Source organism: Dinoponera quadriceps, unplaced genomic scaffold (genome assembly GCF_001313825.1).
Source record: "Dinoponera quadriceps isolate SergipeBrazil2010 unplaced genomic scaffold, ASM131382v1 scaffold1750, whole genome shotgun sequence".
Taxonomy (NCBI): Eukaryota; Metazoa; Arthropoda; class Insecta; order Hymenoptera; family Formicidae; genus Dinoponera; species Dinoponera quadriceps.
The window spans coordinates 1,137,880-1,160,986 of record NW_014556445.1 but is presented as its reverse complement, the minus strand read 5'-3'; the positions used below and the strand labels follow the sequence as shown (position 1 = coordinate 1,160,986).

The 23,107-nt window shown below is 43.4% G+C and overlaps 1 protein-coding gene across 2 annotated transcripts in view; it reads left to right on the top strand.

Moving 5' to 3' along the window:
• LOC106747455 (tyrosine-protein kinase transmembrane receptor Ror) overlaps positions 1-23,107 on the top strand; it is a 254,793-nt gene that overhangs the window by 222,792 nt on the left and 8,894 nt on the right. For both annotated transcript variants that reach the window (XM_014624983.1, XM_014624984.1), the window contains exon 5: positions 22,324-22,411. In XM_014624983.1, coding sequence (XP_014480469.1) covers positions 22,324-22,411 — 88 coding nt within the window. The remainder of the gene's footprint in view (positions 1-22,323; positions 22,412-23,107) is intronic.

Genomic DNA, 23,107 nt, shown 5'->3' with positions numbered 1-23,107 from the left:
CGAGAAGACCGAACCACTCACTTATCCCCGCGACCGCTCGTAGACATCTCACGTGCTCGCGTAAGTCGGCGAAATATCCAAGTAAAATATCACGTCCCGCAATAATTATCAAGGTCACAGAACGTAACGATAAAATTGCCATTGTGACGTGAGAAGAATAATCAACGGAGCCGAACCGCTTGGCAAAAATTCACCCGTCGCGAGGTCCCCCATTCCCGATTCTCGACGTTCCGCGCACGGACATTTGAAAATGCAGTTCTATATCGATCGATACCGGCGGACGGGGCGCGATCGCGGATAAATACGGCCGGAATGGTGGCCAAGCGTTGTATAACAATCGAAAAGGCCCGATGGCGTTCCGCGTGCGCGCACCCCGGTCGGGTGTGCGCGTTAATATTCCGCGACGACGTGCGATCGAACGCATCGAGGCGAGGCAAGATGCGTCTATATTCCGCGCTTGCAGAGCGCGTGCACCCACGATTGCACGTATTCTCGCCGGGAATCAACACTGCGTTATCCTTGCTCAGAGGCTGTTCAATTTACAGCCAAGTTAGTGCACACAAAGCGGCGGTGCACTCCGACAGGCGAGGAGCGAGAGTGCGAGAGAAGCGAGGATAGATAGAGAGAGAGAGAGAGGGAGAATTTCGAACTACGTAGGCATGTAATCATGTACAGATAACCGTGCGTATATATACGCGGACGGAGAACCTAAGATCCTATCGTGGCGGCAGCTGCGGCGTGTAAGAGAATGCCGCGATAATGAACGCCTCCTCGCTCGTTGCCCGTCGATGCAGAGTCGTCGCACCGCATCGAATTGGGCTGAGAAAGCGGGAATGATACGTCGGGCTTGTTTTATCGGTCGCGTTTTGTCCCAGTGCTCCGAGCACCGGCACGTTTTGTGCTCGCGATAGGCATGTGTAATCTACGTGTTCCTACCCGGATACATCGACATCGATCACGTACTCGATTCTGTTTTGCTCGTTACGTTCTACGCGTTCCATCGTTTGTGCTCGATAAACGTGTCTAATTAGAATGAAAGCACATTCCAATGAACCTAATAAATGCACCGCTCGGTTTACGAGTAATCGTGTACATCGTATCTACGTTTTTTTCATTTCTTTTATTGCGCTCGCGCAAATTATCGCATGTTTTTCGCGTTATACGCGTTTTGTACTCGTTTCGCGCGCGAGTATCTCTTGGAAAATTCCCATGGGCCGTTAATAAGCGGACTTCAACTAATCAATGAATGAGCTACGATCATCCGGCGAGATATCTCCGGCCTAATCCCCCGAGATTTTCTCCTCGAGCGAGGAGAGAATTATGTTTACACGAATATCAGAGCGGCATACGAGACGCGCAACTTTCCTCGATCGCCGGATGATGTATGCGGCGATACCCGGTTATTGAAATACACGATATACGAGTGCCTTCAGCGCGCAACCAGTCGGTATAATAACGCGCGCGGCATAAATTCAACTTGAAAAGTCTGCTGACGACGTGTATATAGACGTAACGCACACCCACTTTTATAGGATACCGCGATCGAAAGTTGCATTTCATTCGCAAGTGGGAATGATTGGTCAAAGATAAAGTAATGTCCGCGTTTCAGATAAATTGTCGACGGAAATTTTATCGTTCGTCTGTCCGTCCGTCCGTTCGTACGTTCGCATTTCGATGCGAAAAGCAGCGGTGGCGATAGTTTTATCGTTCCCGTTCTGGCAAAATAAGGGAAATCCACTTTGGAAACACGTCCTATCTACAATAATGAAACTCCCCTCGCTATCGAATGCGCCATGCCGTACTGAAATCCCATCAATTCCTATCTGCTTTACTATTCTATTTAATTAAAGGGCGAGCGAGAGGGAACAGCATCGCGCGGCGCAACTTCGCGCGAAATATCGGCTACGACGTTACGAGCCGCGATTTACAGTCAAGCACGATTAAGTAGCTTAACTGCAAACTCTCGACTGCGTTCGGAACTTCGTCTGGAAGTTCCGTGCGCGTAACGCCGCGCGGCTCGGGTTATAATAGTTGTTGCCGCAGTAATTCGGGCCATTAATCAGCGGTTGTTTGGCCACGAGACGAAACTGGAGCGGCCGTCGTGCGTTCGGAGTGGCGCATAAAATTATTGTTACTTCGGCCGCACTTTCGAGATGGACGAAGCGTCGTTCGTCGACGCGTCGTGACGACTCTGATTAACAGGCTCTCATAGCTCATACTGTCCCGCCGCCGACGACGAGCGACGATTAACGCGAGAGCCCCGCCGACCTCGTAATTGGGCATACGGGTCACGGCATATTATCGAGACATCGGCATCTCAGCGGATACAATTCGTGGCCGCGATGATTCCTGCGCGTGTCGATATTTTTGTCGGCGGGCAACATCGTGTACGATGTGTGATTGCTCGCGAAACATAGCCGCGGAACGCCGTATCGCTTAAACGGAACTTGTACTCGCTCGATACACGGGAACATATCCGCGTGTATCTTCCCACAAGCAAAGTATAACTCACAACGACTCTTTTCCTGACCGGTACAACTACGAAGGGCTGTTTATTTCCTGCACATTAATCCCGTCCGAACGATCTCTCTCTCTCTCCCTTTCCCTCCTCTCTCTCTCTCTCTCTCTCTCTCCCTCCTCTCTCTTTTTCTCTTTCTCTCGCTCTTTCTCCCGAGGTACACAATTAACGATTGATCGATGGCCAACGGTCTTTTATTTCGCTTTAAACGACGATCCCTCCCAATTCCGCGGCGCTTAAGCCGAATTTACACGGTTCGCTTCTGACGATCGTTTCAAATATATCATCCGACGCGAGTGCATCGGATGTGCGTGAGTTTTTTTGTTTGGGTATATCATCAAGAATCGAAATTATCCAATATCGCGAGAACGGATTACAGCCGATGCAATTTCGATGAATTTAATTACCATTTGCATAATTCATTTATCGTTTAATAATCGAATTAATATTCCATGCTGTTGACGCAGCCTTACAGGAATTGTCGCGCTTCCAGTGCCTCGGGATAAACACCATCAGGGATCGATTGCGTGTGTTTGCAATATCAAAACCCAAACTTATTAAATTGATGTCGAATATATGAATCTTGCATATATTATAGCTAAACCAATAAACCGTGACATGATGATTGGTTGATTCAACTGATACATATCCATAGACGTTCTTGATTTCGCGGATTTTGGAAATGCGAAACTTCGTGTTCGAGGTTTTTTCAATTTAATCTTCCACACCCCATCCCATTTTTAGTTTCTCATCCGCCTCTCGGTTCGAAGTGATATGCTAATAAGGCCGATGCGCGGGGGGCATCTGAAGTGGTGCGTGATAGTTACAGAGCTTCGTCGGACGCATAATTTATACGATTGCGCAATTAATCTGTTCCCAGGCTGTCTGGTCTATTCGGGATCATAATTGAGAGCGATCCGTGTAAAACCTCCCTTAGGTACAACCCCGCGTTGTTACCCGGGGCCAACTCGCGGAATATCTGATTCGTCGCTGCGGTTCGCAATTTACTGTACGATTAAGCGCGCCCGGCCGCGGAATCTCGTCTGCGGCACCGCGATCTCGCGCTCTCTCGTGAGAGAGAAAGGCGAGGGCGAACACCGCGAACGCGAGCATACGCCAGAGGTCGAGCTTATCTCGAATCGCAGGGTTAGTCACGCCTGCCTCCCTCTCGCTTTCTCTCTCTCTCTCTCTTTCCCCCTTTTCCTCTCTTTCTCGTTCTATCGAAGATGCTTTCGCGCCCCGCGGCGCGGCTTTAACTTCGTACGAAAGTTAGACACCGCTCACGCCGAAAGCTTCAATCCCGGGACACGCGCGGTCCTAACGAGACGAGTCTTGCCGTCGGTCTCCTAATGAACTCGATGAACGTTTAAGCGGAAATTCGGCCGACCGGCTCTCGCGAATAATGAACGTTGAGCACGTGCGATAGCGTTTCACCCAGGTGAGTTCGAATAATCCCGCGATAATAGGACGGTGTCTCGCTCGTGCGAAATCCTAATGTGATAAATCGCGATAGAGAAAGAGAGAGCGAACCTCGAAAGTGAATTTGATTTGCTTCCTGATCTAAGGGAAAGAAAAATGATCGAAATATTTTACGATATATTGTACGATGAGTTGGCGGATTAAAATACTCGTCTAGAAATTTCGCGGAAACGGAGCCAACGATATTAAATATAGAATTTACCACGTTGCAAAATTATTCTTGCTCGAGCACCAGTCGGCAGATAGACGTTACGTAATAAAAGTCCCCGGAACTTTTGGGACTCGTCCAAGAGTATTTGGATCGCAATCAGCGATATTAATCGAGTTCACCGAGCCGGAGTTCGGAGGCACAAGGATGTAACGAGCTCGCAGTTAAATTATAGCGGGTCGAAGCGAAGTCGATGCGATTAATTGGTTGCATGTCCGTGTTCGTTGCACCTAGTGCCATCAACGAGACGAGCGCGGTGAAACGCAATTATCGTCGCTCGTGAAACAGCCTGTACTTGTTGCGGCGATATATACACGTTATGTACGGATGCCGGTGTACATAAACACGGATACACACACACATATACACACACACACTCTCTCTCTCTCTCTCTCTCTCGCCGCTACGTGCGGCAGATGCGTGTACTCCGGTGCACTCGCGAACACAAAACACGCCCTCAGCCCGCAGGCCCTACAAGGATAATTTGGGATAACCGCGCCGCTAAAATCTGCATATCACGGTCGAGTCATCCCCGGAAAACTTGCTACCCATTCGGAGAATCGGAGTTAACGGAACTCGCGGAATCTTCCGTCGGTCTCGCCGTAATCCACTATTTGCGTTCGACTAATTCGCTCGGTCTGTCATAATGCCACTAGTTCGCGTGAAGAATCGGAAGAATCAGAGTGCGATGAGCGAAAGTGCTATTAATAGTTCTAGTTACGATGTTGAAGGGTATGATGAAAACTTTCTGCGGGATATAATATTATAGAGAATTTTTACTGGATTTAGTTGGATGTAGAATTCTTGGAGTATTAACGTTGCTGCGTAGAAACGATGCGTGAGAGTGGAACAAGGATGAACGAGGGGAAAAATGCGATAAATTTACGCAACGATTAGATAGCTACCGTGTCGATCATTTTTATTGACGATTTGTTACGTGTTTCCGCCCGTCAACCGTAAATTTTCAGCTGCGATCGTAAAAGTGTGCCAATTGATACTTATCAACTGTGCGCGGAAACCGGGGAAATCAGGTTTCCGAGAAAGCATTCGGCTTTATTGTGTCCGCGGAAATAACATTTCCTCTGTTTCAGACAATGCACGCTCTCGTGTGGCGGAAACTTCCACCAAGAAATTTGCGTTAGTTACACATGCAAAGCTCGTGTGAGGCGCTTCGCGGAGATTCCGCGCGGAACAATCTCGCGTCGCTTTGCTGCGCGCATTTACGCGTTTGCAATTGGGCTGATTGAAATGCGTTTAATTCCATTTGCCCAATCCCTTTATTTGATTACTTGTAATAAAAACTCGGAAATATTTTATATTATCCGCAGCGGACCTCTATGTGAGTAAAATAAAAAAATATCTCTCGCATTTCTTTTTGTCTCGACAAAATATTAGTACAGTTTATAAAGTACTCACAAAGTGTACAACCATTATTAAAAATTACTTTTTATCCACTATATCGAATTAGTACTAAATGTGAATATCCGGTATCGCGTATGAGCATCGCGTATCGACGCTTTTAACAATCCCTGCCTACATGCACGAATGTATTTCGGAAAAGGATAGGTCGACGAGCCTATACAAAATCGGAGGTATCTTCCAGTATGTCTGAAGAGTGCTATAATTGAAATCTCTCGTTCCCAAGCCGTCGTAAATTATCTAGTACCGCTCTCCGCGAAACGCAACGCGACATGTAGCGTGACAAGGAAACGAGTGCGTGCAGTGATGTGCTACTCGCATTACGCTAAACCGCAAATTCCTTCTTTTTCCCTCATCCTTCTTTTCCCTTTTATTTTCACTACCGCGAGAGCACAAGCACGCGCTCGTGAAAGCGCTCGATTTCGACCGCACGCCTCAGTTATTTTCGCCGCTAGTTTCCACGTTGTATAAAGTTACACGTTCGATAACCAAAGCGTACTCCCGTAAAACAAAGGTGTATAGAAGGTGCTGGAAGACGCATGCTTCAAATAGAATCGATTAATTCTGTTCTACTGTAATTCTATTATTTCTACCGTGATCGTAAAATAGCAATAGACTTGCGATAAATTGTGTATTACACGTATATGTACCCTCTACATTCTTCCGTAATATAATTTCACTCTCGTTCCTTTCGTTTCGCGGAGTTTAAATACGAATGGATTAACCATGCACGCGCGTCTCTTCATCCCTCCTCCCACTTCACTTTCGACCGCTTTTTCCTTTTTTCCATCGGTGTTGCACGCCACGTACACGACTCCCTATAGTAGCACGGCTACCGGTATAATTCCCGGGTGTCGCTATCGGCGGCCAATTCATTAAAAGGTCGCACAACACGTACCATCGCGTTGTTTTTTCGCTCCCGTTGTCGAGCCTGCACCTACGGATTTCACCTCCCGACCGATCTTATCTCTCTCGCTGCCTCTTTGTCCCCTTCCTGTTGTATCCTACCCTTTCCTTTTTTTTTTCACAGGGCGTATTACGTGCCCGATAGCGAACGCTTTTGCCGATAGCCGGACCGTGATTTCGCTCGGACCTTAACCAGCTCGCGTCTTCGCAAGCCTCCGTTCGAACTTGTCGACCGATCGACTTATCGCGTTACGTCGTTCCTTCCTTCCGGCGCTTTCTCGGGAGGAATATGCACTTGGGAACTGATGGCGAGTGAATTGTCATCGGAAAATTATTACAGCAGTGAAACACGTCGGAATAAAACAGGAACGCGACCGTTTCCAAGGTTGAAAAACGGCAATTATCCGCTTCTAAAATATCGATTTTTCCCGATAATTCACTCGATCGAAATCTTTGAGAATTTACTATGTGAAACTGACGGTGTGCGATTTGTCAAATGACAAGAGTATAAACGCGAAAAGTGAAGTTCTCTGTCATTCTCTCGTCAAACGTCAGTATCGCGAAAACCCACCCCTGTTTACAACCTCGAGCTCGTTGGGATCGTGCGATGCACCGAAGCCCGCAGGGAGCAGGGAGGAGAGTAAAACGCATTTAGAGATACGAACCGCACACACGCGGCCGCGTTATCGACAACGCCCCCGCGAATCGCAATTTTTTCCCGTTCTGTACGAACGCGGTAGATCCCAATACGCTCTGGGCATACGCGGCGCAGATTTGTATATAGCGCCGACGGCGCTAACACTCGTAGTCCCTCTAAAAGCCGGGCTTAAAGGACTTAACAATCCGCGTTTCGCGTAATCTCGCATGAATCTTCATCGTTTGCATTCCCGTCGTGCCGACTCCCCATACGCCGCCGCGTCCGCGCATTCTAATCTCCCTAACACGTGCGGGCGCCGATGTGTATACCGATCTTAACATAGACAAGCGGAAAACAGAGAGAAAGAGATAAATAGGGAGGAAAACGGACCTGGAACTAATGTTTCCATCGTGCAAAAAGTTCCGTGGGAACAAAAGGAAATGACAAATAACAGGAGCCATTGATGAAACAAAGTAAAAATCGATATATGTTAGTCGAAAAATTTGAAGGGTTACATGCAATCATGTAATATTGACGCAGATCAGGATGAACGTAAAAGCTGCGAAAATTCTATTTTGTTGAGAAAATAACAATACTCTTTAAAATGGAAACAAAACAGAAACGACTGCATTTCAAATTACGCTATTCAGACGAAAGTCACAGTAGCGAAGTAAAATGGATCTAGAAATCAGAGAGATTACAAGTTTAGACGGATAAAAGGATGGAGGAAGAGTGCTCTTATGTACCGTGAAATGAAATCCCGTAGCAGCGTTAAACAGGAAACATGAAGAAAAGGCAATGCGCGAAAACAGGAAGCAGATGTTAACGTCAACGTTATGCCTGGATGTAACTCAAACTGAGTAGAAAAAAAAAGATGAAGAGAAGAAAATGAGAGAGGGAACTAAAAGGAGATTAAGAGATAGGGAAAGAGTGGAAGATGCTGCAGGGATGGTTGCGAAGAGAGAGAAACATTTCGACGACGACCAGACGTGAAAAAGAGACGGAGATAGGGAGACAGAGAGAGAGAGAGAGAAAGAGAGAGAAAGGGAGAGAGCAAGAGGAAATGCGAAGACGACGAGGACTATTTATTCGCGTTATAGGATACAGCACCGACATTCCGTTCGTACATATGGATCCATGGTCTGATCTTTCGCATGTCGTATCAGGCTGCACGAAGTGTTTACGATATACAGATAGCGCGAGACACGGACTTGCACGGTCCGCCGACCTTTCGAAGGTAGCGGCTGTTGCAAATTATAACGCTTGTAGCGCGAATCGCACCGAGCGTATCGAGAAAAACAATCTTTTCGGCGGTGATCGAGAGAAAGAGAGAGAGAGAGAGAGAGAGAGAGAGAAAGAGAGATCCAATTGCGTGGGTATTTACTCAACACAAATAAATCACTTCCTAGAGAGCTACCTTGATTCTACCGAAGGCGAGCGTACAAAACAACAAGATTCATTCGTCGTTCCGCTGAGATCGTGGATGGGTTAAATTGGAACGGTATCTCGAAACGTACATACGTACATACGCGTGATCATAGCGAACGACGGAGGAGATGAGCGAAGTGCTGATCGCAATCGCCATCGGCTTTCGTTAATTCAATCAAGGTAGATCTTAACGCGGACACCAGCGACTACTCGCGTTGTTCGACGAGTTACGCTCGGCGGCTGGTCCGATAATAGCAGTGCGCCGACTCAAATCAACGATCGAATTTGGCGAGCTCGCGGTTACACAGGTCCGGTTTATCGCGGCTGGCGAATCAGTTTATCGGACCTATTGGTCGATCCCCGGTAGCCGTACCTACTATCGTCGAGATCGCGGGCTATGCAGCCGACACACGGCGCGCAACTCGGCGGGTCTCGACATCTGGTACTCCAACTGCACACCGACGCATCCGTTGGACGGTTAGGGTTAAATTCGAGAGAACGAACGGTAGCTCCGGTATGCGCGCGCGAATCAAGCACTGGGCCGCGGACGGATCTCGCGGCTCTGCGATGCGTGAAATGGATACATGCCAAGCAGCGTGTAGATCCGAACAATAAGAGAGATTATTAGTCTCTGCCTCTCTCTCTCTCTCTCTCTCTCTCTCTCGTGGGATGGCCGGACAACGAGATGGCAAGACATAAATCGAAGTCGCGATCCTGAGACGTCTCGCCGCGCCGAGCACACATTTCGAACCCGCACTTATAGAAAATTATAGTTACGTTCGGCGCCAAACATATCCTCTTTTTATTTTAACTACAAAAATAATCGGGAGAACTGTTTTTTTAGTAAGTGTTACTACAGTGTTGATGATAATAATCTTATATTCTGGTTGCTACGACTATATGTAAAAGGGAATTAGCTGTCCATATAATACAACTGAAACTTATTTACCAGACCTAATTTTTAGCTGTGAGAAGTACAGGGACAGAAGATATCAGCTGAATTAACTAAATTTAAATTATTACGTTCAGTTATTATTATATATGGAGCTAATTGTTATTAATTTTATTCGTAGGAGCTAGTTTTTAGTTGCGGGAGCTAATTTTATTTTCCATATATGAAATATGTTTGGCACCGAAAATAATTATAATTTTCTATCAATGCGTTCCCCGTAATGTTTCTCGAATTTCCATCCGTTCGGAAGCTCACGCGATCTTCTCACTTACTCCTTAGATACTCCAATCGTCAATTGGCAACAACTGCAAGTATAGTTGGAGTTTCGTGTTGAATCGATCGCAAATCAGCCGAGAGGAACGTATCTATGATACGTCAGCGGACAGAAAAGAACAGTCGACGATTTCGAGACACCCTGTTTGCATAGGTGCTGCAGCCGGTAAAACGGATAAAACGTAAATGGCGCGGTGCACCCTTGTATCGACATTTCAGATAATCCCGGGGGTCGCGCAGCAGTGCGTAGAAACGTTCGCCTGTGTAAACTATGTTGCCCAGCACCGGTCATGTATTTATTAAACACAGTTCCAACCCTGCAGCGTCGACCCCATCCGCCCTGTCTCCTGCGCCCTCAGGAAATGATGCGCACGGTATGCACTATCGGTTTATATTTCTCCACCCTCCATCACCCCTCGCGGAAAATTCGCGGATGAAACGCGTGACAATTATGTCTCTTTTCGTCGCTGCCGCCGCCGTCAACGATCGACGATCCGTCGATTCGCTTTCTCTCGCTTGTCTCTCGTTCACGTGTGTCTCTCGTATAATCGATCTCTCTGTTTCTATATTTTTCTCTTTTTATATTGTTGTCTCATGGAGACCATGCGTGGAAGTTTTAACGACAACAAGAGGAAAAAAAGAGTGACAGAGGGGTAGAGCTTTAGGAAAAATCCCGTCGATCGATGGCTAAACGGATAGAATGCGGCACATCGGAATTCTCCGGTTGCGATTCGGTGCGCGTTTAAAACGCGCGCGAAACGTATGTTATTTATATAATATTCCAAATTGCAGTAAACTGTACACGACGTTTATCGAATTGCACAATGATACTTAATTATTTAGAGATTACACCGCGACAATTATTGCGCGAGCACGCGTTATTGTAATTTCCATTGTCGGTCTCGACAATCTCAATGACGCATTTTACCGTCACCGGCATCCGGTGAATGAAGCGCGTTTTGCGCGTACAATGCTAGTCGAATAATCGATATCGAATGTCGAACGTGCGAAATCAAACATTGAAGCCGTCTATTATGTTACGTTGAATATCGAAACGCATTGTACCGCGCGCGGAAGAGTGCTTGTATCGCATCATACGCTCACCGACGTGAATTAACATTAAAATTGAAAGCGTCAGAATAAAATCACTGCAACGTCATCTTGAAATACTTGCGTCCGCGATAGATTGATGTTTCAGAGTTGACAATAATGACAGGCGCAGTATGGCATGTAACTGTACACTTTATTATGTGCGAATGCGACACCGTTCTCTCTCGCGCGCGCATCACTTGCTTCAAGTAGATACAGGATTTAAATGGTCGGACGCGCAGTTAGTCTGTGTAAACTAACACTCTGTGCAGATCGCTCAACGATTTATTTCATTTCGTCGCGCTATATGCGCCACATGTTCGCCGTTCTAATAAAAATCACATCTTGTCGAAAGCGGACGTCTCTCTTTAGATCTCTATTTATGTTTCCTTAAACTTCGCGAGTGTAAAACGCGGTACGACCATAATTCCCCGATACCGGCTACGCTCTCTCGGAAAGTTCCAACACTTTAACGGCGCAGCTTAAGACTTTGTTTTTACGTGGATTTCCACTTTCCGCGCACTATCGCCGCTCTCAACTATCGATTTACGATCGTCTGAAAGGCAGAAACCAATTCCGGCCGGTCATTTTGCAACAGAAACGAACCTTCGCGAATCTCGCCCTCTTTTTCTCCCTCGTTCTTTTTCCCTCTTTGTTTCGCGGGATAAAAGCGGATAAAATCGCGCGTTCGCCGATATTTGCATAGGCCGCGCGAGTCCCACGCGAATACACGCGAAACTCGATTGAAAATCGCGCAAACACCCTGTGCATATTTGATCCCGCAACATCCATCCAACGTGTTCCCGTTAAACTTGTGACAAAATCGCGATGGCGAGTCCCCGCTTCGCGAACGGGACCTCCGCTGATGAGGCAATTACGTACACTCGATTCGAGTGTACCTCATTACGCGGCTGTCGTGTAAACTCTCGGCAAGTCGGCTAATCGTTTAACCCTGATGTATGACGTGGCGGTTGATCAGTTATTAATGACAGTCAATTATATTATCCGACCCGTTCCAATTATATTTCTTATTATTAATACTGAGAATAAACGAAAGAGAAATGTATTACATTTATAAAGATAAAAATATGAGAAAAAATATTGTTGCAAACAACCGAGCAGAATATGTAAATAGTTTGCACATCCACTTTCTGAGTTTTATAAAAATAATATATAATTATATTATTAATAATAAATTTATTAATAATAAATAATTATCTCTCTTTTATATGTATTATATATGAGGGATATTGGTGTTTATAATATGATAGGATATATCGAATACGATTTTGGTCGATGCCATCATCCGCTAGTTTCGCATCGCGGAAGCTGACGAGAAAAATGCAAATAATCCGGCAGAGGAAGGAAATGAAGGTTCATCGTGGCTTCAATATGTCGGAACTTGCTGCCAGAGAGTCGATCGTGAATTCGGATCGAGCAAATATTCGCAGCCGCAAAATCGCCCGATCGCTCGGCCCAGCCAATTCCAATGCCAAACCACGGCCGCGACCAGCCAACCGACATTCCGCGAGATTGAAAATCCAAAAAATTGTGCCTCCTTGATGGCAAGAATACAAATGTGGATATTAATGTATTGAGATCGACAATAGTCCTATCGCATTTAAAACCTTCAGATTCATCCCGATTGACAATTCGAAGGTATAATGAATTCCGATTAACTCGTTCGAGCGGAAATGGCTTCGCATTGAGGCATGAAAACACTTTAGAGACTCATTTTATTTCTAGAATCTCCTCTTTTCCCTTATTGAAAATTTGACGTGCGCGGATCGAGAGCTTCGTGTGAAAAGCCGCCTCGATAAATCTAGCTTTTGCTCGAAATTCATCTTGGACGAAACACGAAATGTATATACGACAGGACAAACGTCTGTGAGAAGGGTCGGTAGATTGATTAGGGGGATGTATAATCAGCCATACGGTCAACCGCAAACGCGAGCAATTCGGAGCTCAGTGGCGAGCATCTCGTGATATAACTTCGGGCCCAGCAATTTTCTCGCCTTTATCCTCGCAAAGCTTAAATCCCGCGCACGATTAAACGTAATCGTATATTATCGGGTTATATCGCGCCGGCCGACCGCGCTGACGCAGCGACGTCGGTGTTAACACGGCCGGCGTTATGTCAGACGAAACAATTCTCGTCCAGGCTACCGCTCCGCGCTTGCGGAGAGTCAGTGAAAAATTTTATAACCTCGAGACGATAACCACCTCATCTGTGTGAAGTATCCTGAGCGAGGAAATACGCGCGCGTCTCGCGTGAACTAAAATACAAAATTGCCTTCCCGTTAGGTAAGAAAAGAGCGCTGCTTATCCGCGGGTTATAACCATAGAAAATATTCGGAAATCAACGAGTCGTTTTCTCCCTTTTCTCCTAGAATTTATATATCTCCTATATTTATTTTATATTTTTCTAATAATTATATTTTTTCTATAATTTTATCTAGAAACAGAGTACCAACTCGAAACATATCCACAGCCGAGATGACAATACCGAGTAATTTCGAAACTCATCAACGAAGTGCTTAAGGAAGTTCACTCACTAAGTGTCATATTTTCAATTAAGCATCGAGCAGGTTTCCCTTAAATTTATTATTTATCAAACAAAATTTCTGTATATTTATTTCACCGCCGAAATAATAAATGTCAATTTGAAACGAAGCTAAAGTAAATATATACGTACAATATCACAAATACGAAAATATTAATTTATAATTTTTTATTAATGCTATATTTATACTTCAATGCTATATTTATCCAACAGAGATGCAGATAATGGAAAGAGCTATATATATAAATGTTTAAATACATGCATATATACAAATATATCGAATATTACTGTATAAATTATAAACTTTCCACCACTGTATTTTCAAACCGAAGTGGTCAATAACTTTGAAATTTCTCTACAATATATGTGTATCTGTCTTTAATTTACAACAGTTTTTTATACTTCTATCTCATACGTAAATACATCAAATTATAATAAAATAAATATATCGTATTATGAGGTTTCCACATATGCTTGCATATAAATTTATAAAATATCTCGGAAACGATACGACAAAGATTATTGAAATTTCTGTTACACATTCAGTGATTAATTATCAGTGATTAATTTTTGTATCATATATATTATTTAGTTTTATCTTATATTCAGCTAACACTCGAATATCTTCTTAATGACGAAGATACGCGTACTCAAACGTAGGACGAGTTGTCCTCTCACCGCCCCATATAATTTCTTCTTCAGAATTTATATATCTTTTATAATCTTATTATTATATTTCTATTATATTTTTTTATAATTTTACTTAGACACAGATATATCAACTCGAAACGTATCCACGGCTGAGATGACAACGCCAAACGACTTCGAAATTCGCCAACAACCTTGGCACCGAAGACGCGCGCATGCGTATTCGCGATCGGGAAAATTTCCGCAGAAGCGGAAAGATTAAGTCGGATTACGGAATACGAAATCGCGCGCGGCCCACGGTTTGTTTATCCTTAGTATTACTCTACATACCGCCGAGACTAATCCCCATTAGCGGAATCACGGGCGAAATTATTGTATAATAAAGCCGTGCGCGGCGCGACTGCTCCAGCGGCTCTCGAGGAATAAGCCCCGCCGTTTCCGGCGCGTGTATCCGCGCGCGAAGCGCGGTGCGCGCGGCGGGGACGTGCGCGCGGTGTATGCAGATGAGGAGAGGACGAATGGACAATTTTCTCGCAGTTATGGACGCGCGGCGTAGCGTGGCGGGGAACGTCCGCGTTAAATCTTAATGGAGGAAAGTAGCTTATACAGAGCCGCTATCGAACACGCGGCGCCCGGTCGCTAGACGATCGGCGCCGCTCATTAGTTGCCGGTGGTGCATTAATATTAATGGACTATCGATACCCGTGCGCGGGTAAAAGCTATTTAATAGCGCAGTTAATAGCATTGCGCGCACGGGGGTTACCTCGCCGTTACCTAGGCTCCATTAGCGAAATTATGTGAAATCGCTGCGAAATCAAACCTTATCGTCTTGAACGGAACTTACTGCGGAATGCACATGTCTCTCGCTCTCTCTGTGGCGCGGGTGGGGCAAGAGTCGTGGCACATAGAGAAACATAAGCAGTAAGACTTAAGCGGTAAGGAAGTTGATCAACCAATCGGTGTATTTTTTTATGTTCATGTGTTTTAAAAAAAAAAAAAGTAAGACAACTATCGTTATATATAGGTTGAAATCTTAGTTACTTCTGTTTAAAGTTAAATTTATCGTCGTAACTTTTGTTATCTTTTAAAATACGCAAACCTAAAGAACTACTGATTAGTTGGTCAATTTTCTTATTGCTTAGGTCTTGCTACTTACGTTTTTCTATACCATCCGCTTAAACCCTGTAAAATCTCAAATCGCGCATTCGAGTGCTCCAAGTCCTCCCAGACGAGAATATTTCACGACAATTTCATTCAGGCGGACATTATTGTCCGCGCTTGCAGGTAACATCACCGGGTGTGTATTATATGCGACATCGAATATATGAATTTCGTAATGCAATTTTAATGTCACTCCGTAGTAACGTTATCTTTTAAAGGCTCCGAAAGGAGGATTCCAACGGCACTTTTGTAATAAATCATCATCAGCCGCTGTTAATGCTCGCCGACGTTCGGGACATCAAGCTTGGCCGACAACACTTTCATTATCAGCAGCGGACGCTTTATCTCTCAGCACGTGTAGTCGAAACTCGAAGTCGCGTCTATCGATCACTCCTCGAAGCTGACAAGAGAACGCGCGGGATCATAATCCTCGCCGTTGCGATCGGCTTCCGCGCTTCGCTGAGAGCTCGCTCGGGGCGATTAGCGGTTCTGCTCGTCGACGAGACGTGGAAGAAACCTAGCAGCGCGCGAAAGGCACGTGGAAAGTGCCTTGACGAAGGAAGAAAAGCGAACGAAACGAAGAGAGGAGGACGCTGCACTGTAGCCCGGCACCGAGATCGTCTCGAAACGTTATACGCGAGAGAGAGAGAGAGTTTAGGAGAGAAAAACATGTAATAACCAAATAATACACACGAAATAATTCTTTTGTAATTATTCCGCACGATTATTTTCGAAAGTGCTCTCGCGCGACTGGTGGTTGCGCGCAGAGAAATATTTCAAACCGATGATATCGCACAAACGAAACAGAGTTACTTATCAATCATATCGACTAAATGTAAAAAGCAAAAAAGAAAGGGTGAGAGAAAAAAGGAGTGGAGGAAAAGAGGGAGAGAAAGAGAGAGAGAGAAATCCCGTTGTGCGCTCGTTCAGCGGGAGGCAAATCACGTACAACGGCCTTCGCGGACTACCGAATTGAATTTCGGACAACACTTACCACGGCGGCCTCATGAATAATGCACCGGCCGGAGCCGGTGGCCGCGGTTGTCGTGCCTGGAAAAGTGTTGACTCCTGCGACCAAGATGAATGGGACATCCGTTGATTATCAAAGACAAACGTTCTCTACCATTTCTTTTTTCCCCCTCTCGCGCTACTCTTTTCCTCTTTTTGCTCCTCGCGGTATGCGTGCACGGCCGATGTCGACCGCCCCGTGGCCGAACGACCACGGGCCCCAAGGGCCGGGGGACGACATACGTGACCCCTCAGGGTGGCGTGTCGCGTGGAACGTTCCACTGATAATTTACAAGGGCGATAGAGAGCCTGACTAACGACGCTGCTCGCGTAAACGCGCCCTCCCGCGAGGACACTTCGTGCGCCGGGTCGAATGCGCATCTACAGTGGGGACACATAAATAGGTGTGATTCTTCCTTTCGTTTTTAATATTTCGGTAATATTTCGTCTCTCGTAATGCTAAGAAATTCAGTGTCGAGAGATGTTATTTCCCACGTATAATGCGGTTACTTTTAAATTATATCAATTATATCAGATCAACTGTAAAAGCGTATTAACTTTAAATATCAAAATATCGTTTCCTGTGGTTGAAAAAGATACGAATCATTTATTTCTTTATCGTACTTACTCGGTTTCTAAACGGTTTGGGTGCTTTTTTCGATGCAGTTTGGAACATAGCCAATGGTCCAACGAGAGAACTTATTTTTCGAAAACGAATTTTCTCATTGGACCATCATTTGCGTTCCAAACTGCATCGAAAAAAGTATCTAAATTGTTTAGAAACCGAGTGTATGGTCGGTCAAAAAAAAGTTGTAACACTTTTTCTTCGATGAGCTTCGCATCTTGTCCATCCAATAGGAAAATGTATCTTTTGAGAATTACTAAGAAACTTTTTTATCGGACATAGGATGCGTTCCGAAACTTATAAAAAAATGTTGCCATCTTTTTGTGACTGGCCATATACATCATAATTATTGAATATTAACGATATCACACGATCAGAGCTAACAATTTAACGTGAAGCCCAACTTATGCCTTTTCTTTTAACAGAACTAATAGCTTCCTCCTCTCTTAATCCTCGTTCGATTCTCGACGTTCGTTGTGATTCGGGCGAGAAATTCAAGAACGGAGAACGAACGATTCAGAAAGATCCGAAATGTCACCGGAGACGGTTGGTTCGCGCACGGCGGCCGCCGATGCAACGTAATATCTGGCCGCATACGAAATAGGGTGATACATCGCAGCCGCTATTACGTTTCATTGCACGACATTAGACGAGATTACGTTGCTTCTCGTAATGTTACACCGAGCCTCATGACTTAATGGCTTATTTCATCATCATTCTATCCGGACCCCATATACGTTCTTCTCGCTGTCGCCGTTTTTAAGAATGACTCCGCGAGCTTGCAACTGCGCGGTCCGCTATCGCATTTGCATAAGCGTTGCATAACCCCAGACATGGAAAACGCGTGCAATCGTGTCTCTTTCCTTTCCGACTCGCGATAATGGAGCGTATCGATCCTAAACCACGATATCTCTCGCGAATCTACCTAAAATCTTACCGTCGCCCTCGCCTATCGTTTGAAACGCTACGTTTTCGATACCACGAGATTGAATTCGCGTCAATGTGAAAACTACGGTTTGCAGATGCGTGTTCAGCATCGATGATATATGCGATAATTACACGGAAAAAAGTTTGGTTGTATCAACCAGAAAGGGAACAATCAGATGTATTTTGGTTGGAGGAAACAAAATTTCTGGTTATAAGAATCACATATGGGTCATAAAAACTAGAAATTCTGTTTCCTTCAACTAGAACGCATCTGGTTGTTCCCTTTCTGGTTAATGCAATCAGTTTTTTCCGTGTGATATTGTAAGTAAACCTTGAAATTAACTGAAGTTTAAAATTTCTAAGTCCAAAATTTAATTAAAATAGCTAATTTAAAATTATTAGTATCCGAGGGACAACTTTATATTTATATATATCTATATATGTGCAGGGTCAGGTAAATTAATCTTTTTCTAAGTTAAGTTAAAAGTTACCTAAATAAAAACTGACTAAAAGTTGAGTTAAAATTAAATTAACTTATTAAAGTTAATAGTTAATTATGGAAAACCATATACATAGCTTAGGAAAAAAACAGTTATATATATATATATATAATTTTGCATAATTAACTATTAATTTAAATTAATTTACCTAATCCTGTTTATATGTAACTCTCTGTAACTTCTGCAAATCTTCAGATTTCCAAACGTTCGCAACTTGGAAACTATGTCCGAAGAAGAGATCTAGCCCAAACTGTTCAAAGAATGTGTCCCTATAAAATATCGTCCGGTGGGTTTTGCTGAGTTTGTGTTAGCGGTCTGTGACTTCACGGAACTTACGACAAATCGCGAGGGCAAGAGTTGTGATAAGCCTATAACAGCGAATCGACGTCTTACTCAGCGGTTCGCGCACAGGAAGTCGGTACGCGACTGCTGAAATTCGCTTCCCGTTCATTCGCCGCGCCGGTTCCCGATTTCCACGCGCGCGCACAAGAGTGCACGTGCACGGACATCATTAATCTTGCCTGACCGATGATCAACGACCTCTCTTATTGACCACGACGGGCATGCGAACATACACACACGTGTGCGGTCCCGTCAGAGTCATAGCGAGAGTATATTATATTATATATTAGCTAATATTCCATTGATAATTATTTTTTTTCTTCATCTTTGTTCTTTGTAAATTTCTAAATTGCGCTTAGGACTTTTAAATTGCTCGCATTGTTATCGAACATAAATTAACGACAGCGGCAACTATAAGTCTGCCAATGTGTACATCAGTGATCAAGATGAATTTTTAGGGATGTATTGCCTATTGGTACTGTATTTTTAGTGGTGCATCAAAAAAATCGCTCATAAATACTGTTTATGTATTTGATAAATGTATTTGATGATAAATAGTATTTATCAAATAAAATTATGTTCTTATACATTAATTTCATTATCTAAATAATAAATGTTGATTAGTCAGCAAAAACTCAGCAGTAATTAATTTAAAACGAAGTTGAAAAGCAAACACATATATATATATATATATAATATTATGAAATACGAAAATATTATTATTTTTTATTTTTTTTTATTAATGCTATATTTGTGCACCAGTTGATCTAATAGAAGTGCATGGATAACACGAAAAAAAATTGCACGAATAATAAGTTAAATAATATTTTAATGTATATGCAGTGCCAGTTTCATCGAATTTTTATCAAATTCACATTTCACCTTAGAACCTCTTTTAAGGTGGAATAACTACTTATCCAAGCTGTGAATTATTATCAAATTTTTGGTGGCACTTTTAAGTGCAATGTAGATTAGTTTGTAATTTTTTCATAATTTTTCATTATTTTGAATTATAGGCAATATATCTTTAAGGTGCATCCTATCAAGTGTGACGTCACAAATGTTACGTTTACGACGGTGAACATTCTAATTGCTACAAATTTATTTCTCCGAATAAAAGGCAATGAGGCATTGTCCGGCGAGGCACCTAATTACATCGGAAATGTAATAGCCCGTAGAATATACTCCTGATACCCGCCTACGCGCACACGTACACGTGAATACACACGCGCCCCAATAAGTAATGCACAGGTATATCCACTGGGTGTTCCTGGATATCTGTGTAACGACGATGGTAAGACGGAAAATACTCAAATCTATATTTCATCACGACTTTCGAAATTCGCCATGTTAAATGTCCGTGATCGACGAACCGTGAAATTAACGTCGCGTTAAATTCGCTCGAACGTTAAGTGACGCTAACAAGATGCATTTAATATAAACGTTCTAATTTATTACTGAGATTTTATCGATACCACCCGCCATCATCCAACGATGAAGAAGCGATCGCTAGACCTCGCAGAAAGTAAATACCGTTTCACCGTTTCATTACTGAAAAGCGTTCGCGGGCACCCGATATGAACGCCCCGTAAAACGGTGTCACCGTCGCCGTTGGGGTCGTAGAGATGCGGCGAGCTGTTCTGCGAGTAGGCGGGGATTATTAATGACCACGAGCCGCTTTATCTTTTCCACTTCCTGTTCGGGATACATAATACGTGGGCCTCCTCGCGCAGTCGTTGCATCGCGCCGCAATATCGTGCGTACGACTTCGGGGGCCATGCGATGCCGCGTATACCATCTCTCGTGCTCTCGTAAACTACGGCTCGAGCACCGGGCTCGCGGCCGCGAATTTATCATTGCGGAATCGCGCCTGCATCGCGGCAAGGAATTACCGGAACGAACGATTAATCGTCATTATCCCACGATCAACGTGAACACGCGGAAAACTTCGATGAAATGTCGCCGGATATTCGATGGAATGTCGCCTACGTCAACAGTTAAATAATTTCAACATTTCCACAGGGCACAGGCGATTATAACGTATAAAGAGTAATCCTATTATCGTGGTATTAAATAATGTGGTATTAACGCCGGCGCGAAGTGTGAAAAGATTTCCATACGATTCGCCAAATATAACGTACACGAACGATGCCGCGTTTGCTGACAAAATATGAATATTTTATTATATCTATACAATAAAGTGTTACATTTATCAAATTTCACGTGTTCCAAACGGTTTATACAAATTTTTGTATTAATTTAACACAAAGTGAATATGATGAAAAATAATACAAATATTACATCATAAACATTAAGACGAAATTAATATTCATAATATATTAATCGTCACTAAAAGGAGTATAAAATGTGTTATTTTAATATTTACACATATTGAATATCAACTCGATATAAAATATATTGAGATAACATAAACACAATATGTTAAATTAACGTGTATGTTAAAAATTTAACACCAAAGTTTTAACAAGGATCTTAACACAAGTACAAAATGTTTTTTAACTGTGTACGTAGTGTATTTTAGCAATTAATTAATATCACCGATCGATCTTTAATTTCCGCAGAAATAGTTCACTCAATCAACAATTTGTTATAAATTTAAGAAGGAGAAGACAGAAAGCGACTATGGCGGCTTCTTACTCGCGAAATTAAAGAACACGTAGAAATGCGATCGGCGTAGTCCTTTATGCAACATCCCAAAGACACCCTTCTTCTCCTCCCGCGCCCTACGTCCCTGCCAATTCAGCAGACGAGAAATAGGTCGGGACCTTTGCGTGCGAGGACTTTCGAGGGGTAGATTCAGATTTCCGATATTATTTGCTTTGTACCGTGCTACGAGCAAGAAAAGATGGAGGGGAAAAAGAAGGAGGAAGAAAGGTACAGAGAGAGGAACTGTGCAAATCCTCGGGAATAAGAGACGAACACCAGCGGAGGGACACGGGGCCGTCTCCCCCTCTTGAAAATCGCCTCGCCTATAATAAGCTCAAACGATTGCCTCGCGAAATTGCTTTTCTTCAAACAGAGGCGTTTGATGTCGCGGCGTCTCCTTTTTGACGGATCGTAATCGCGGCCATGCTTGACGAGCACTCGCGAGCAGTGCTGAACACCGTTGCGAGGCTTTACCGCTCTTTTCGATCGCCGCCGCTTTGTATTTCGTATTCATGGGAAAATGGTCGACACGAAAATTTGTTCCGTACATAGGGCATAGACGATTATAGGGCGTAGAGAATAATCCTATTATCGCGGTATTAAATAGCGCGGTATTAACGTCGACATTCACAGAGTGAGCACAAGAAGCGCTCTATGATTCGATAAACATAATCCTCGGGCAATACGGATACCAACAAAATATATTGAATGATTTTCGTATCAGTAATTTAGCAATTAATTAATACCGTTAATGCCGTTAATTAATACGGCACGGTTGAGATTATATTTAAATATCGATATTGTATATTCGAAAGCACATACAGACAAATATTCTCGATTTATAAGACTTCTCGCCAGTAAAAGATTAGGTATAATGAAAGCAAGTTTTGTGCCAGAGATTTTAAGATTTCTTATTCATCCTATGAAGTGGGATATGACTTTATACAAACTTTCACCGTGTTTCTACTTGCAGCTCCTTTACATCCTGGACACTCCATGGGACAGGCATCAGGTACCGATAGATTTTCCACGGGAATGTCTGGTCCTGGATTTGTTGACGGGTAAATATATCATCCTTCTGTACCTATAACATAAATATGAAGTTATTTGGAAACTTTTCTTTTACATTTTCTTTTTCGCATAATACGACAATATAATACTGTCAAGAAAATACAAAGCATCTGAGCACGATAAAGCAAATCGATTTGAAGAAGAAATTTGCGTGTCAAATAAACTATTCTTAGATATCCATATCTCTCCTTTTCTCTCATATATCATATATCATATTCAATCGTGACATACATCATTATTTGATATTACCTTTCACCCTATAATAGCAACTTTCAATATTAACGAGAGAGTAGTTTCTATGTTTATCGAATACAAAATCTATCTTTTATTCGAGAAAAGCGCTTATGCGATTGTTGGAAGTTGCATGAAACGTAATGGCCGACGTTTCGCGAATGCTAAAACTACGAATTTAAATTGAGTCGATATATACAAGATTTGCGCGATTTATTGAACATTTAATGCATTATAACTGAAATCTAAGATAATAGCACGAAGAATTTCTATGCAACAAGTAGAATAGTAATAGAAAACATAACCTACGATGCCGTAAACATCTGAATGACGAATTTCGTTGATCGAGGTCGATGGCGCGTTTTACACTAAATTCAGTTATCTCTACATTCACAGCGGCAAACGGCTACTCATAAGATCACGACCCGTAGCGACATCTGTCGCCGATCCTCATT